The sequence below is a fragment of the Aspergillus saccharolyticus genome, assembly GCF_003184585.1.
Source record: "Aspergillus saccharolyticus JOP 1030-1 unplaced genomic scaffold BP01scaffold_57, whole genome shotgun sequence".
Lineage (NCBI taxonomy): Eukaryota > Fungi > Ascomycota > Eurotiomycetes > Eurotiales > Aspergillaceae > Aspergillus > Aspergillus saccharolyticus.
Window position 1 is genome coordinate 31,013 of NW_020290667.1, and position 16,463 is coordinate 47,475.

General features: G+C 49.7%; 5 protein-coding genes across 5 annotated transcripts; 4 read left to right on the plus strand and 1 right to left on the minus strand.

Moving 5' to 3' along the window:
• The first annotated feature begins 1,588 nt into the window (after positions 1-1,588).
• BP01DRAFT_190966 (uncharacterized protein) lies at positions 1,589-2,610 on the plus strand. The gene has a single exon (XM_025570948.1). The coding sequence runs from the start codon at positions 1,805-1,807 to the stop codon at positions 2,390-2,392; it is 588 nt and encodes a 195-aa protein (XP_025426870.1). The 5' UTR covers positions 1,589-1,804; the 3' UTR covers positions 2,393-2,610.
• Positions 2,611-5,920, plus strand: hmt1 (putative vacuolar ABC heavy metal transporter (Hmt1)). Its single transcript, XM_025570949.1, has 3 exons — positions 2,611-3,184; positions 3,270-4,396; positions 4,454-5,920. Exons 1-3 carry the CDS (start codon positions 2,828-2,830, stop codon positions 5,772-5,774), a joined length of 2,805 nt encoding a protein of 934 aa, XP_025426871.1. The 5' UTR covers positions 2,611-2,827; the 3' UTR covers positions 5,775-5,920.
• Positions 5,921-6,414: 494 nt separating this feature from the next.
• Positions 6,415-7,608, plus strand: BP01DRAFT_350323 (Mth938-like domain-containing protein). Its single transcript, XM_025573790.1, has 2 exons — positions 6,415-7,089; positions 7,170-7,608. The coding sequence occupies exons 1-2, from the start codon at positions 6,585-6,587 to the stop codon at positions 7,373-7,375; spliced, it is 711 nt and encodes a 236-aa protein (XP_025426872.1). The 5' UTR covers positions 6,415-6,584; the 3' UTR covers positions 7,376-7,608.
• Positions 7,609-7,747: 139 nt separating this feature from the next.
• On the plus strand, positions 7,748-10,118 carry BP01DRAFT_350326 (alkaline phosphatase). The gene is made up of 2 exons (XM_025573791.1): positions 7,748-9,378; positions 9,429-10,118. The coding sequence occupies exons 1-2, from the start codon at positions 7,878-7,880 to the stop codon at positions 9,737-9,739; spliced, it is 1,812 nt and encodes a 603-aa protein (XP_025426873.1). The 5' UTR covers positions 7,748-7,877; the 3' UTR covers positions 9,740-10,118.
• An 864-nt stretch (positions 10,119-10,982) lies between these two features.
• On the minus strand, positions 10,983-12,739 carry utr2 (putative cell wall glucanase (Utr2)). Its single transcript, XM_025570950.1, has 4 exons — positions 12,725-12,739; positions 12,360-12,583; positions 11,863-12,300; positions 10,983-11,808 (listed from the first exon to the last, which is right to left on the minus strand). Exons 2-4 carry the CDS (start codon positions 12,472-12,474, stop codon positions 11,060-11,062), a joined length of 1,302 nt encoding a protein of 433 aa, XP_025426874.1. The 5' UTR covers positions 12,475-12,583; positions 12,725-12,739; the 3' UTR covers positions 10,983-11,059.
• Positions 12,740-16,463: the final 3,724 nt, after the last annotated feature.

Here is a 16,463-nt window from a genome sequence, read left to right on the forward strand (position 1 = left end):
ACACGACGTGTTGGTTGCGGAAAAGACATTCAAGATTTTCGTGTGCACAGTAATGCGTAGTGTGGGTGGATGCAGACAAGGGGTGCATGCAGGTTCAAGGCGGTGTGCGATCACGAGTCGATGGGGGTTCGATCGGATCAAGAATTGTCCCTGTCCAACCTGCAAGCATAATTACGACACCCGCCTATGATGATGATCATGGTTGTCTTGCCCTTTTGCTTCTCATCCTTAGGGGGAGGTGCTTAAATTGACCGCCACCTATCGGTAGAAGCTCCTCCATGCAAGTCGAACGGTGCGGAAAATGAGACAAGAAATCCGAGATTAGGCAGTTGGGTGGCCATGTCATTGGTCTCACTTTCTCAATGGTCCGCTGCCGTACATTCCAGGCGTTGTTTTAGATCATCCGGACATTCGGGACTTGGAGATGGGACAAGCTAAATTGCACTAGTCTGGGACGGTTTCCGAATGACTCGTCAAAATCGTGATGAATGCGCATAATCGTTGCGGGTTGAAGAATACTACTACTTTCTCCCCGCATCAGAAGGCGCTTGCTCTTGGAGTTGTTGTCGGCTGATGCGTGGTTACCTTCGGTAGCTTTGCTGGAAGAGGGGGGTTTGTTGTGGTTGTGCACCGCCTCTTTGCCACCGTTTTTACCCATCTTGTCGGGGGTTTGCCATGCAGTGGATACAGCGGCCTCGATAGATGGAGTTATATACTCCGTACTGTGTTATACATAAAAACCGTTTCTATATAGTACTATCTATAAGATTACCACCTGATTCTAGCCAGACTGGTCTATCTACTTATCACTAGGTACAGATATGCCCCGAAATCTGTCAGCCATCGACGCATCCTTCGAGCAAAAACACCTGCATCTGAACGGCTTGATCCATCGCGAATCCCGCCCGTATTCATCCTGTGAGCGCCATGGGCTTTATCTTTCAGCGAGCACCAGCAGGCGGGGGAGGGGTCAAAGTTGATGGACCGGCTTCTGGGCCGTGATGTGTCTTTGCTCCAACCGGGGCCAAAGACCACTCACAGAGCTTCGTTTCCATCCCAGCAAACAGTTCCCCAAGGAATCCCCGAGCGGTTAATTGCTGCGGCAGCTCAGGCCTTTCATTATTCGACCTCCACTTCCTCGTTCCATTGTTTCCTCTCACATTTGATCTGCGCAAAGTCCTCCTCCATCGAGATCTGTCATGACATACCCCTACAAACGATCCCCTCCAGTTGCTTCCTCGCTTGGCGACATCGCGGAGGAGCCCATGTGTGTGCCATCATGGTCTCGATGGATCAGAATCGCGGTAACTTGCAGTCATGCCATCTATACCACCTACCTGACTACCTAGCTACTCACGTCCTAGGTCATTGAATCTGTCTCATTCTTCGAACCGATGGAGGAGTCCTTGGAACCACTGCCCCTCTCCTTGTGTGGATTCTCCTCCTCCATGATACAAAACCTTCATTCCAACCCCTGCTCCCATTGGGCATGATGCACCTCTAGACCTCTCTACACCTCTATATCCCCACGGAATCCGACTCAGATGGTGCCTACCATCGTTGATACATCCTAGAGAAACAAACGGACCACGTACTACCCTGTAGATTGATCATTCCAGACCATGACCTACCCATTCGGATTGACGAGCCCAACATCCACCTTTTCCATTTTAAATTGAGAAGATGGTGGGAGGAGAATAATTGGGAATAGACACTAGACCCAGAAAACGCAGGCGAGAAAGAGAAAATCCTCCGATGTTGCCTGCATCTGATCAGCCGGGGATAATGAAAACGACCGTTGGGAATGAGGTACTTACCTACTGTACGTAGGGCGGATGGATCATACGTAGTAGCCATGCCTTCTTCTGTTCTTCTCTGCTTTATTTTATTCTCCCGTTGTGCTAGGGCTTCGTTTTCCTTCTTGGTCTTTGTTTATTTTCTTAGTTTTATGATTTTCGTTTATTTGATTTTTCCCTTTCCGAAATTTTTCTATTTTCCGCTCAGCGAGACAGTCAATGGAATAATAATACGGCTGGATATTATTATTGCTATTTTGCCTTCCCCTCGCCTTCCGGATCCAACCAAGCTTAATAAGGAACTAGCTTTGGAAACCGAACTAGTGCAGTTCTGGTTCTCGACTTCTTCCGCATCCACACCGTCATTCTTCCTCTCGTCGAGCTGCTATTTGTATCCAACGATCCTTTCCTCTCGTGTGCCTCTGGTTTATCCTGTCCTCTTTTTTTTTTTCCCTCTTTTCCTTTCCTCCCCTCCCTCCCCTCCTCCTTTTGTTCTCTCTCTCCTCTTTTTAATTCGTTTCTTGCATGATCAGAGAGCTATTGGCGCAACATACACCTCCGGCTGCCAGCCTTTTACTCTTCTTTATAGTCTTTGATTAATCAATCTGTATTCTTCTTCTGTATCTATTACAGTCCCTTTTTTCTTCATTTTAACTTTTCTAAACCTTTCGCGCCTTTCAGACAAGAATTTCTCCCTTTCAATTTTGATAATTGCCCTTCTTCTTGTCTTTTTGCGTCAAAAGATCATTTCCCCTTCTACAATCCAATAGAATATTGCAAGACAGACATAACCTTACTACTTCCCACGTGTTCGTCGGCTCTTGCTCAACTCCCGGCTTCCCTCCATCGACGAAACTCGGCTCAGATCAATTCGCCTCGAATCCGAGTCCTCCCCGACCTTTCGAGCTCTCACCGCCTGTCATCTGTATTCTTCGTCCTGGAGAGAAGGTCGCGGTCGCGGTGTCATGGAAACATTATCTTGAACGCCTCAAAGAGAACTTTCGATCACCCGAGTGGATATTGATTACATCATGGATACCCATCACGCAACCCGGGAACTCCTGGGATACCTTCGGACTGGATCTCCAATTCTCCTCCTCCTCGTCTTCATCGCTTCATTTGTTGCGAATTCCATTCTGGCAGCCAAGAGCGTGAATCGCAACAGCGAAAATGCACAGACCGGACCTGGAGGAAGACCGCTCCCCAAGCGATCAAGGAGCACAATGACCGTTCTCAAAAGCCCCCAAAAGTTCTCTCAGAACGCAAAGTTGCTCTTCAAATGGCTCTCAGTAGGAATTCTGTTGACCATTGTGGCTGAAGGCGCGCTTAATGTGTCGCATGTCATCATCGCTAGATCGGAGCATTGGTGGTGTGGCCAGTCTGTTGTGGTAAGTTCGCTGGGCTAATCCTGCGAAGCCTACCTTGTAGTCGCATCTTTGTTTACCTTACGAAGCAAGTGCTGATCCTGCATAGATATACGTTGTGGGTTCATTCTTTGACTATGCGATTATCCTCGTTTCATTGTTGGACACGAACCCGTCTCCGACATTCGCTCAATTTGTCCCGTGGCTCATCGCGATCCCAATCGAACTCGGAGTCCTTGGCACATCCCTTTCTATCTACACTGGTCCCCATCGAGAACCAGTGGTTGGAGACCCTAATGGCGGTCGCCTTCGACATGGGATAACCTCTTGGGAGGTGGCAGGGGTCATATTCAACTGCTTCCGAGTGCTTATTCTCGCTACCATAGTCCTCACTTATGTTGTTAATACGGTCAGCGTCAACCTCAAAAGGGAACGAAGCCACGCCAATGGCTCTACCGAGACCACAGGACTCCTGGATGCCCACAACGTAGAGAACGGGGATGGCTATGGTGCGACAAACGGCCACGGTGCGACGAATGGTCACGCTCAATCTTCGAAGCCTACCGATCCATGGGTGCGCCCGACCACCGTCCCCTCCACAAGCTGGTGGGAATATCTGAGTGGATACTCCCTGTTCTTTCCGTACCTCTGGCCATCAAAATCTCGCCGCTTGCAGATCGTGGTGGTCATCTGTTTCTTGTTAATCATTCTGCAACGCATTGTCAATGTGCTTGTTCCTTACCAGGTGGGCGTCATCACCAACATCCTCTCCAGAGAGGATGGCGAATTTAGGATCCCGTGGTTCGAAATTTGCTTGTATATTCTCTATCGGTGGTTGCAGGGTAATCAGGGACTGATCGGATCTCTGCGCTCCAACTTATGGATTCCTGTGAGCCAGTACTCGTACATGGAACTCTCAACTGCAGCTTTCGAGCACGTCCATGGCCTAAGTCTCGATTTCCATCTGGGGAAGAAGACGGGTGAGGTGCTGTCTGCGCTCAGCAAAGGTAGTTCGATCAACACATTCCTTGAGCAGGTCACCTTCCAAGTCGTCCCGATGTTAGTCGATCTTTGTGTAGCCATTGTTTTTTTCCTCATCTTTTTCGACGCATACTACGCCCTTGTGGTTACGATCATTACTTTCTGCTACCTCTACGTCACGGTGCGCTTAGCACAATGGAGAGCGGAGATTCGGAGAGAAATGGTCAACAAATCCAGACAGGAAGATGCCGTTAAGTAAGTATTAACGTGCACCAACGCTTGATGTTTTCAGGGGCTGACGATGTCGCATAGGAACGACTCGATGGTCTCTTATGAAACCGTCAAATACTTTAACGCGGAGGACTACGAGTTTGGCAGGTACCGCCAGGCGGTGTCAGATTACCAGAAGGCCGAGTACCATGTGCTCTTCTCTCTCAACCTAATGAACACGTCACAAAACACTGTTTTCATGCTGGGCTTGCTTATCGCCTGTTTCATCGCTGCCTACCAGGTGTCGATGGGACAACGAGATGTCGGTCAGTTTGTGTCACTGCTCACGTATATGGCACAATTGCAAGGACCCCTTAACTTCTTTGGCACCTTCTACCGGTCCATTCAATCAGCCCTCATTAACTCAGAGCGAATGCTTGAGCTATTCCGGGAAAAACCTACCGTGGTAGACCGAGCTAGCGCCCGGCCGCTACCCGTATGCAGCGGCCGCATCACATTCGACGACGTTAAATTCTCATATGATACACGGAAGCCGGCTCTCAACGGCCTGACATTCCAATGTGAACCTGGCACTACGACAGCTTTGGTGGGTGAGTCTGGCGGCGGGAAGTCCACAGTCTTCCGACTGCTTTTCCGCTTTTATAATGCTGAAAAAGGTCGTATGTGCGTTGATGGCTACGACGTCGAGAGTATAACGATCGACTCTCTCCGGCGGCACATGGGCGTTGTGCCCCAGGACACAGTCCTTTTCAATGAGACATTGATGTACAATTTGAAATATGCTAACCAGAACGCTACGGACGAGGAGGTATATGAAGCGTGTAGAGCGGCTAGCATCCACGATAAAATTCTGTCCTTCCCCGACGGCTATAACACCAAGGTCGGCGAGCGTGGCCTGCGGCTGAGTGGAGGAGAAAAACAACGAGTGGCAATTGCTCGCACCATTCTCAAAAACCCGCGGATCATTCTCTTGGATGAAGCGACTGCCGCTCTCGATACTGAGACGGAGGAACATATTCAAGGGGCGCTATCGAGTCTTTCTCGTGGCCGAACCATGCTTGTCATTGCTCATCGTCTGAGCACAATCACAACGGCAGACCAGATTCTAGTCCTGCATGAAGGACGGGTAGCTGAGCGTGGCACACACGATCAATTATTGGCTATGAAAGGCCGGTACGCAAGCATGTGGCGCAAGCAGATTCGTGCCCAGAGGGCTGCAGCTGAAGCCCAAGTGCTGCAAGATCGAGCTCAACGCTTGCGTAGCGCATCAACGGCAGGAGGTATTGGTGATGACAGCTCAAGCCAATCTGACGAAGACCGCAATAACAACACTCATACTGCGACAGGTCGACAAAGTCAAGGCCACTCAACCAACAAGCTTACTGAAGAGAGCCGAAAATGAATGCTTCAAACTGTTGGGTAGATGGTACGGCGTTAAGACGAAAGGTGACATCGATCATGCCTGTCTTTCTCTACAATTTACTTACATCGATTGCTGTAAAGCTTTCCCGAATTTTCCAGGTTCAAGCTGATAGGAAGTGGCACTCCAATAAGAATTCCATACTCGCTTGTATACTGATGCTTTCTATCTATTTATGACTTGCATGACCTTGTTTTCATTGTCATCTCATGGAGGGCATCGAGCTGGCCCCATGATGTGGCACGAGGTACGGCTTGGAACTGTGAATGAAATATGCTAGACCAATTGCATTTAGCCGACTACTCCATGTCGCTCTTCGATCGCATGCTATCTAATACAAAAGAGGTTCTTTCTTTCTTTCTTTCCTTTTTTTTTTCTTTTTTCTTTTTAACCCATCGTATGAAGCAGCTATGCAATAGACAGACCTAGTAAATTTATGCCTACTTACCTAGCTCTTCAGAACAGGACCTTGATGTACATCAAGAGTTTACTATTGCCCGCCAGCCGATTGGCTGATATCGTTACCGCCTGCCTTAATCGCTACTAGTAGATTTGCGCTTGCCCGTGCCCGCAATAATCTCAGATGACGGGGCTAGGGATGCCTCAGGGCAAAATAACTTAGTGCTTCGTTATCGATCCCGAACCTACCGCTCTTCCGACAGCTTTCGAAACCAAGCGAACGCAGTCTGTTATTATACCAGATTACTTCTCAGTATTGAAGCAGCAAGGATACCTTCATTACCCTTTTCTTTCAGCATTGACTACCACCAGTCTAGCACAAGTTACATCACTATGCACAGCCCATCGCTCCAATTGCTGCGCGCGTTGCGAACTTCCATCTTCGCCGACAGCGCCAGTCTCTGCGCCCAGCTGACTTCCCGATCTCGCTCGCCTCTTCCCCGAATCGGCTACTCTATCACATCCCAGCGTTACAGCAGCAACAATGCTCGCCCTTCCCGGATGATTCCTCGTGCCCACAGCGCAAAGCCTTCGAGTCACGACCGCGGCCCTGAGTCGAAGGAGGACACGCAGACGGACTTCGCCGCCCTCAATGTACTCGGCAATATCCCTGTGCCGACAACCTCTATTGATGCCACTCTTGACACTGGCTTTCACCTGAACAACGGAGTCAAAATCACCGGTGGCGACGGCGTGATGCTCATTGGTGGAGAGGCGTTTCCGTGGCGTCCGTGGCAGGCCGGCCCTGGTGGTCGCGCTGGTATGATCAATAAGAAGGGGCAATTCGAGCTTGATGAACAGGTCTGGGGTGTTTTGAGCCTGGTCTGGCCTCGTCCTGGTAAGTCGCGCCTTCGACTTCAATATGCTGGAAGAGCGGCTGGATTGCATCGTTTCGCTAATATTCTTGGCTCGCCTTAGATCTACTGATTCTCGGTATGGGTGAGCATGTTTTCCCTCTGTCGCCGGAGACACGGAAGCATATCAACTCCTTGGGCGTGCGGGTTGAAGTGTCCGACACTCGGAATGCTGCTGCTCAGTTCAACCTACTTGCTACTGAGAGAGGCGTGACTGAGATCGCTGCGGCTATGATCCCGATCGGGTGGAAGGGTAACATCAGACGGTAGATTCGCTGCACTCGCTATCACGTTCTGAGGTGAGGTGTTCTTGGCGGATGGGTTTGGGACATTCGGAGGTCTGGTGCAGATGTTGGTGGCTGTGTTTACAATGCAGGAGTACCCTTAGCACAAGGGTTACGAGGTTAACACTAGGCAATTTTCAAGATAGAGACTGCGTCATCTCCACCTAGGACTCGTTTCATTGATGTACTCTATACTCTGTATACTACGCAAAACTGAGCTTTTGAGACTTACCTAATCCCTCAAACGTGAGGCGGTGACGTCGATCCCCCGTACCAAGCTATTCTCAAAACGGCAAGTCAGGGTCACCCCGTGATTGCTTATCAGCTGAGCTCAGGTGCTCCTGCAGCTCCGACTTCGCTTTGATTCATCTCTTCTTCTCTTCTTTGCTGCCTTTCTTTTTCTCTTTTTTGACAAATTCTGGACTTTCTGTCACTACTGCATATTGAAATAGCTGTATATTATCTCAAAGAGGCAACAGCACAGGAATATGGCCCGACAAGAGCCACTCCTGGCCTCGCACCCGTCCTCCGATCGCTCGTCCATCCGCGACGCCGAGGAAGAGGATGCTCTGCTCACTGGACAACGCACCAACCGCACCCAAAGCCGTAGTTGGGCATTCTGGAAAGATGTCGGTCTCTTCACCTGGGCCTTGCTAGCAACAGTCGCCGTCATTGTTCTGTCTGTCGTCTATCAGCACGAAGTGGGCCGAGTCAATGATGACTCGAAGCATTCATGGGGCCCCGGGGGAAAGCCGACCGGCAAGCGCAATCTAATCTTCATGGTGTCCGACGGCATGGGTCCGGCAAGTCTCACCATGACCAGAAACTACAAGCAGTACACAGAAGGGCTTCCGATTGATGATATTCTTGTTCTGGACCGACACATTATCGGCACCTCGAGGACGCGGTCGAGCTCCAGCCTCGTGACTGACTCCGCTGCCGGGGCCACTGCGTTCTCTTGTGGCTTCAAGAGCTACAACGGTGCCATTTCCGTCCTCCCTGACCACTCTCCCTGTGGTACAGTTCTCGAGGCTGCTGCTCTCGCCGGCTACAAAACAGGTCTGGTGGTGACCACCCGTATTACCGATGCGACACCAGCCTGCTTCGCTTCCCACGTTAACCTTCGACAGTATGAAGATCGGATCGCGGAGCAGGAGATTGGTGAACATCCTCTTGGACGCGTGGTAGATCTGATTATGGGCGGCGGCCGGTGCCACTTCCTGCCTAACACAACCGAAGGAAGCTGTCGGGCCGACGATCGTGACCTTATTGAGTTGGCGCAGACGAATGGGTTCCACTACTTGAATGACCGGCAGGGGTTCGATTCTCTAAACGGGGGCGCAGACGTCAAGTTGCCTTTGTTGGGTCTGTTTGCTGAGAAAGACATTCCCTTCGAGATTGACCGTCGCAGCCAGAATGATGTGTACCCATCTTTGGAGGAGATGGCCCGCACCGCGCTCAAGGCTCTTAGCGAGGCTACTGCTGACAGCGACAAGGGATTTTTCTTGATGATTGAGGGCTCCCGTATCGACCATGCTGGTCATGGAAACGATCCCGCTGCTCAAGTCAACGAGGTATTGGCTTACGACAAAGCGTTTGCGGCCGTCTTGGACTTCCTTGAGAAAGACTCTACCCCCGGAGTGGTAGTGAGCACGTCCGACCACGAGACTGGCGGTTTGGCTGCTGCAAGGCAGCTCCATGCATCTTACCCGGAATACAAGTGGCTTCCCGGGGTGCTAGCTAACGCTAGTCACTCGTCGGAGTATGTCAACAAGAAGCTGCAGGACTACATCTCCAAGGAAAGCGACGTATCTGCGCAGAAGAAGTTCGCGCGGAAGTTGCTGGAGAAGGATCTCGGCATCACCGACGCTACTGAGGAGGAGGTCTGGGCTGTCCTAGATCCAGAATCGCCGATCGCTCCCCAATATGTGTTCGCAGATATCGTGAGCCGAAGAGCCCAAATTGGGTGGGCCACCCACGGGCATTCTGGTATGCTTCCAACTTGTCTTATGGTTCTTAGGTATACTAACACTGTGTAGCTGTCGATGTGAACATCTATGCGTCCTCTACGAAGGATGCGTGGCCTCTTCTGGGAAACAACGAGAACATTGATGTTGGATCGTTCTTGACCAAATATCTCGATCTTGATCTGAAGCCCGTCACCGACAAGCTTCAAGCTTCCGAATATTGGTCCGCGGCCTCGTCGGAGGACCAGGTACCTACATCATCGTTCGATTGGCTGGGTGATCCCCTCGGCGCGGATGTCCGTACTGAGGGGATCGACACCTACCATGGCGAGTTCAAGCGCTCGCTGTCAGAGAGTGGCTGCAACTGCGGTGGACTCCACTAGAGTAATAGTCGGCTGACATGGCCAATGTATACTCATCCTTACTTCAACCGTTATATCATGACTACTTGCATGGTTATTCTGGCGTCCGGGGGGAAGGGGGGGTCTTGACCACATTCGTTCCGGGACAATCGCTTCAGTCCAGAGCTAGGTAAATCTTGTACATAGTGGCTTATTACACTGGCTAGGACGCATAGCAACACGCTACTTCCAAGCATCTAGGGAATTCTTATACGTGATCATAATAAGCCCATGTCAAAACCTACCGTTGGTGGATTTTAGCTCTTTCAGCCGCCTATCTCTTTCGTTCTACTTTCGAGTTTATATTGGCCATCGCGGCTTATTGAAATTTACTCCATTCTGAATTTCAAGTAAAGCAGTCCAGCCATATGAAATCTATCTCGTGACTAAAGACTACACATATTAACTGTCCCCCTTCCAAGCGCAAAACGCCTTTTTTCGTTTCGAGAAGGTGCATGTGTGCTTCTTGGTGGCCAGGCGATAAATATACAATTACCGATACAGGGTAGCCTACCTATCGACTCTAGTAGAATTGAATATGCAGGGCCTGCGTGGCAGAGGTGTATTTAGAATGGGGCTGGCTGGGTGAGGGGGGGTTTATTGTCTCTTGGACGTACGGTATGTATACTTCAATGTAGGTATAGAGGGAGGGGAAAGGGATGGGGTGGGTTGCATAGACAGACGGGAGGGCTAGGTAGCTAATAGCTGGTTATTTTCCGGCTTGAGACAATGGCATGGAAGGCCCAGGGTGAGGGGGGAGAGGTAGTGCGGGCGACCAACTCATCGCTGTGTGATTATCTCCGTGTACTCTACATAGTCCTTTCATGTGACACACAAGGATCGGCGATACACACCATGCGCAAGACAGTGAGTGCATCGTATTTCAGATCTACTCGCTGTATTCTCCGAAAATCCGCTGAGAAAGGTGTGAATTATAGACCTGAGAGTCCTGATCTACGGCATAGCACATAAAAGCATCCAACCAGCATGCACACACCAAGACTGAAACAGAAAAGGGTTCACTCAAGGACTTCAAAAGCCATTTTCATGACATCAAAACAGGGACGCAACCTCCGATGCGCGATCATTAAAAAACATCAAGACATCCACTGGGAAAAGGTAATAAGTAGTAAGGGTCAAAACAGATAAGGGCGATGATAACGCCAGGTATAGAACATCAAGAAGTAAAAATGGTACGCTGAAGTCGTAAAGAAGTGACAGTATTTCGGGCCAGGTAAGAGTCAAGCAGATACATGAATAAGAATGTTCAAGAAGGGAAAAAACGGAGGTTGTTGACTCTGCTTATAGCGTGACCGACACGACGATTGCCACCAATGCGGCAAAGAAGGAGCCTTTCACAACACGCTCACTAGGAGATGCGGCGTCGTTGGAGCTGGTGTCGGTTGAAGTACCCTGGCTGAAACCCGTCGAATCGCTTGAGCTACCACTGCTTGTGCCGGAGCTGGAGCCAGTAGTGCTGGAGCTGGTGGCTCCAGGCTCATTGCCCGAGCCGCCGCGGTTTTCGGGGACCGTGCTGTTGTCGCCCGTGGTGTTGGTAGAGCTGCTGCTACCCAGATCCATATCAAGACCTGTGGCGCCAAAAGAGGCAAGAACGGTGCTGTTACCGGTGATCACGACTGAGCTCTCAAGTCCTTCGTCGTTGACGAAAGCGTAGGACTTGTCACCGGTCGAGACGGTGCCGTTCGGGGCGTCATAGCATTCAACAGTAATGTCCGAGAAGGTGGCGTAGTAGTATCCTTTATCCTTGATATCCTCGCTGTCCCAGTCGATTTCACCACCAGCCCACTGGATTGTACCCTCTGCATTGCTGGCCTGGCCTGCAGGCCACAATGACAGCTGCATTCTGGAAGGTGTCTGGGGGTATTTGTAAGTCTTCGAGGTTGCATTGTAGGTGGACTCCTTCGTCAAGGTGCGGGTGACCTGGCCGTCCACAGACCAGGTGATAGCGTCCTCAGTCCAGTCAATCTCGTACTCATGCCAATCGTCAAAGGTATCGCTGCCATTAACAGCCGATTTTCCTCCATTGTTGTCTGGGTAATGCGCGTCAGCCTCGCAATCGTGTCAAGCCTTGGGAATCCACTTACAGTCCAAAACACCCTGCCAGTAGTAGTTGGTCTGGACATTCGCCAGATCGGAACCGACAAACTCGAAATCAATCTCGTCCTTTACATCCGACAACAGGATGAAGGCAGTGACAACACCTTTGCCACGGCTGCTCTTGACCTTGCCGGAGATCTTTCCATACCAAACGTAGTGATTGTTGGCAAACAGACTGCCCACGGTGTTCTTGGGCATGGTCAACAGAAGGTTGCCATCCTCAATCTTAGGGTAACCGCTGTAGACCCAGTCGGCTTCGGAAGAGTTTCCTAAATACTTGGTGTTCAGGGCGGCCTTGTCCAAGTTATCCCATGTATAGGTTCTACTCTGACACACGGGCTCGGAAACACAAGAGTCGAGGGAGTAAGACGAGAGCGGATCGCATCCACCCAGACAGTAAGCGCCGGTACCACATTCACCATACTCTAATGAAGATACTCAGCAATGAGTCGTGAAGATCTGATTGGGAAACAAGCGCACTTACGCGAACAGCAGGGATACTCCTCTGGACATTGCGAGCTGGTACTGCATGTGGGAGCGGAAGCGAGGGCGGATGTGGCGGCCAATGAGGCCAACAATAGGGATGATGCGATGTGCATGATATCGTGGCGACTATCCTTGTTACGCGAGATCAAATGGAAGCCTCGTGGTTTAGATCAAGTCGAATGGAGAGTGAAAGAAGAATCGGAGTTGAGAACTACTGAAGATCTGAGGGCGCGCAAAGGGCAAGTAAAATTATTAGTACTAAGCCAACCTGTTGTGCCCGGGGATGGGAAGCACATGTCTTCATATCGTCTGATGCACAGCGGGTTTCTGAACCACTGGGAATCAAGACTAGAACTGACTTACCGAAAACTCCCACAGTTCCGTCTAATAATACAGTAGAATTATAAACCAACCAGCGAATGCGCCAATGGACGAGTATATAATAAGTCAGGAATGAGTTATAATAGCAGCCGTAGTAGTAATTGTCGGAAGCGAGTGAATGAATGGAAAGAGAAAGAGAGAGAGAGAGAGAGGGAGAGGGAGGGAGGGAAACGAAAGCGAGAGAAGGAAAGAGGAACGGGACGAAGTTGAAAGGCGAGGAGAGAACGCGAAGACCGACTGTACCACGAGGGAATGAGGATTTCGACCAAATGGGGGCAAGAGGGAGAAACCGATCATATATACGTGAAAGGGAAGGAAAGGTAGGGAAGGAAGGCACTGCTGGATGCATTAACTACCACTGGCTTAACTTACCAGTGACCACTGCTTACTAGTTTATCACTGCATGGTCCACACTAGTTGCCGAGCTAGTTGGTGGGTAAACTGGTCAAAGAACCTTGGTAAAGTCCTCCCATACAAGTAGTATGTACGTAGTTCAGTTCCCTGAGTAGTGATTCCCCGGGTAACCCCTGGGGTGTCTTTGAGGAATGGATGAATGACTGATCCTCCCGAAGGGGTTGAAGTGACGGCAGCATGAACCCATTCAAAGCGTGCTATGTCAAGGTGAATGAGTAACCAGTGGTTGACTGGGCCACGAGGTGCGAATGCAGTACACAACTTCTTTTAATGGTCTTGTAATACCCATACTGGCCGGAGTACACTACCAAGTAACTACTAAGTACTCCGTACTAACTATAGTCGGGAACTTTCCCCAGGACCCTCGCGCTCTTTCGGTCGGATATTGGGCCACTAATCTTGTTTTGGAAACTGTCCCCTCCCTTATCTCCACCACCACATCCTCCTCGTCCTCCTCGACTGGCCTCCATCCCCCATTCATTGATCGGGTCGCTTTTGCCTCCCTCGTCTTGAACTGTCACTCATGCAAAACTAAAATAAGACGCATCCGTTGTTGACCTTCTCCTCGGCAAGAGAATTGCTCTCCCCGAATTGAGCCACGATGAACCGAAATGGAGAACCTCCCATCCGGGTCCAAGTCTAACCTTCAATGGTTGCGAACGCCCACAACCAATATCTTACGGAGGAGACCTGGATGGAAGCCAGCTGCTGTTTAGGTACCCACGCACTGAGCCCTGCTCTCGGACACTACGGAGCCCGGAGTACTCGTTTCGCCCCTCCATCCTCACCTGACATCCGCCCGGAGCTTTAGGAGAGACCAGCGTCTGCGACATTTCGCAGGGTTCGTCGCCAACGGCCTGACATCATTTCCATGCCTTATAGCTATAGTGGCCTCGGCTGTTCGTCCAGATTGCAATTGTCTTGGATCTGTAGGTCAAAAACCTCATCGAAAAGAGATGACTGGGTCCCGGATTTGTGTGGATTCGACGCCGACGGTGGTGTTGAATCCAAGCGCACATTCCGATTGCCTCAGTCCCTTGGACCCCGGGGGTCTGTCCCCGATCGACGACCTTGCCGCTTGCTCCGCCCGTCCCTTATCTCTATGTAACTAGTAAGGGGTAAAGAAACAAAAACCCTTTCTCACGGGACAATGATAACAGTCAACATCCATCCTTCGTCATTCGAAGTTTAGTTGACTATCGACCCCGTCATAATCATTCCCAGTCAAGAAAATCCCACCAAAGTGGGTTCTTCGTTTTCGGCCAGAACAACTGGGAAGGACAACCCCATGACATGACCATTATCACTTCTTCCAGCCCTTTCCACGGTTCTTGGTCTTTGTTGTTGAGGAAGGATTATTTTTAGGATCCCTCGTCTGTCGCCCCGTCAGCCATGGAATGTGTCTTGTAGACAGACGGACAACGTTGCGACTACAATGAATCGACACAAGGAGTGAGCAACGAATACTCGCATTTTAATCCGTACTTTTGGGTTCATCAATCTCTTGCATGAGGAAAAGACAGTAATGCAGAGTTCTGGAACAAAACATCCCATGCAACTAGCCCTAGCAAGTCACATGGTTCCGTGTTCTCAAACCCAACGGCTTTTTTCTTTGTCTCCTCCCGTTCATTACTGCATCCCATCTATCCAAAACCACTCCAAGCCAAAGCAATTAATCACCAATCAATTGATGGCAGCATGACTGATATCTAACTTATAATCCACGATTCACCGGCATATCTGCATGTGAAATATTCCGTATTCTCAACAAATTGAGGAATACTTCTCGAAAAAATCTCGAACCTCCCCAACTAATTCTTCATGATAAGACGCGTCCAGGACCCTTAAAACCAGGGACTTTATTAGTACTGTACTCCGTACCATACCGGTACACAGGAACTACGGTAGACACTCCCACTCTTCTTTCCGAGCGCATGTTCACAACCAAACCTCGGCCAACCTCGAACCCACCGAAGCAGCATCCAATGCATCCATGATCCATCTACTGAACCTTATTTGCTAATTCCCCAAGACTTTCACCAAACACAACCACCAATTGCAGGGCTGAATCAGGGTCCCCCTATTTTTTTCTGGCTCGCAAAAATGCTTTGCATTGCAGATTAGATGCACTAAATGCAGGGGTTAAGAGCACTAGGTATTCTCTAGTCACAGATAGTGGTTGTTCACTGCCTCTCTTTAGCCCTTGGCATAATTCTGGCGAATTGAAGAAGATACCTAGATGATGACAATTTCCCTTGCTAGGATTGTTTTAGTTCAGGGGGAAAGAAACCGGGGTTTGTTCTTGTATTTATTATTTGTATAGTGTGTTCATAACGGAGGTACCTACTGCTTAACATCTCGATCTCGCGTGCGATCCCCCTTTCTGAATAGCGGGGACCTACTACCATTCCTGGAACAGAAGTTCTTTGTTCAGGCCCGCGGGCGGCATTTCGGTTGAATGGGAAGGTCCATCTGTCTACTACGTACCACTACCACTCAATCGACAATCTTGGTTAGCCCGTGAGATCTGTCTCATATTGAAAGGTACCGAAACTCAAGATCTGGACAGAGTACTGATACTTTTACTTTATGAACCATGTTCAATGCAGACAAACCCAATAAACAACACATAACAAAACATCCTCCGCACATTGAAGATGAACCAAATCCCCCACTCCTCTCTCTACTAAGTTACCTCTACAACCACTTCCAGCCCCAAAAACCAACACAGTCATAACTTCTTCAGCCCGGTAAACTCACATATATACCTCTGCCACTCTCCAAACAATCCCAACCCACACATTCACAACTACTAACTACATCTAATCCCACCGCAAAATCACAATCACGTACTACCCCGTCCAGGTTGATAATACTAAGCACATCACAAAGCAAGGGGGCCGCAGTGGTGTGCATCCATACATGAAAGGAGAGACAAAAGGATTATCAAAATATCGAGTAACTTGTCGATCCGTGCTTCTCTGCCCTCTTCTGTCAGACGAAAGCCACCCGCTACGGCAAGATTCTTGTTGATCAATACTACATGGGTTCCCTGCACATGTAGGATCGCCGGTACATCAATTACTACTAAGGTGCAGGATACCATGCCAGGCTTCAGGGCCAGAATCAGAATCACCACGAATTCATGATTGTGAGGAAAGAATTGGATGCTTGTAAATAGCTAGGGAGAGTATTGGAATTTTCCAATGGGAGGGACTTTTTGGCGTCGATTACGGTAGAGAACCGGGAATTCTCCGTCCTGTAGTCGGAATCACATCAGAGGGATGGGATCCGCTTGGGCTACTTC

Excerpts from the sequence above, each read along its gene's own strand:
- BP01DRAFT_190966 (XM_025570948.1), top strand. The coding sequence starts at position 1,805 with ATGAGGTACTTACCTACTGTACGTAGGGCGGATGGATCATACGTAGTA.
- hmt1 (XM_025570949.1), top strand. The coding sequence starts at position 2,828 with ATGGATACCCATCACGCAACCCGGGAACTCCTGGGATACCTTCGGACT. Across the intron at positions 3,185-3,269 it reads GGTGTGGCCAGTCTGTTGTG|ATATACGTTGTGGGTTCATT; the intron begins GTAAGTTCGCTG and ends GATCCTGCATAG. Across the intron at positions 4,397-4,453 it reads AGACAGGAAGATGCCGTTAA|GAACGACTCGATGGTCTCTT; the intron begins GTAAGTATTAAC and ends GATGTCGCATAG.
- BP01DRAFT_350323 (XM_025573790.1), top strand. The coding sequence starts at position 6,585 with ATGCACAGCCCATCGCTCCAATTGCTGCGCGCGTTGCGAACTTCCATC. Across the intron at positions 7,090-7,169 it reads CCTGGTCTGGCCTCGTCCTG|ATCTACTGATTCTCGGTATG; the intron begins GTAAGTCGCGCC and ends GGCTCGCCTTAG.
- BP01DRAFT_350326 (XM_025573791.1), top strand. The coding sequence starts at position 7,878 with ATGGCCCGACAAGAGCCACTCCTGGCCTCGCACCCGTCCTCCGATCGC. Across the intron at positions 9,379-9,428 it reads GGCCACCCACGGGCATTCTG|CTGTCGATGTGAACATCTAT; the intron begins GTATGCTTCCAA and ends AACACTGTGTAG.
- utr2 (XM_025570950.1), bottom strand. The coding sequence starts at position 12,474 with ATGCACATCGCATCATCCCTATTGTTGGCCTCATTGGCCGCCACATCC. Across the intron at positions 12,301-12,359 it reads GGAGTATCCCTGCTGTTCGC|AGTATGGTGAATGTGGTACC; the intron begins GTAAGTGCGCTT and ends TATCTTCATTAG. Across the intron at positions 11,809-11,862 it reads CTGGCAGGGTGTTTTGGACT|ACAACAATGGAGGAAAATCG; the intron begins GTAAGTGGATTC and ends CGCATTACCCAG.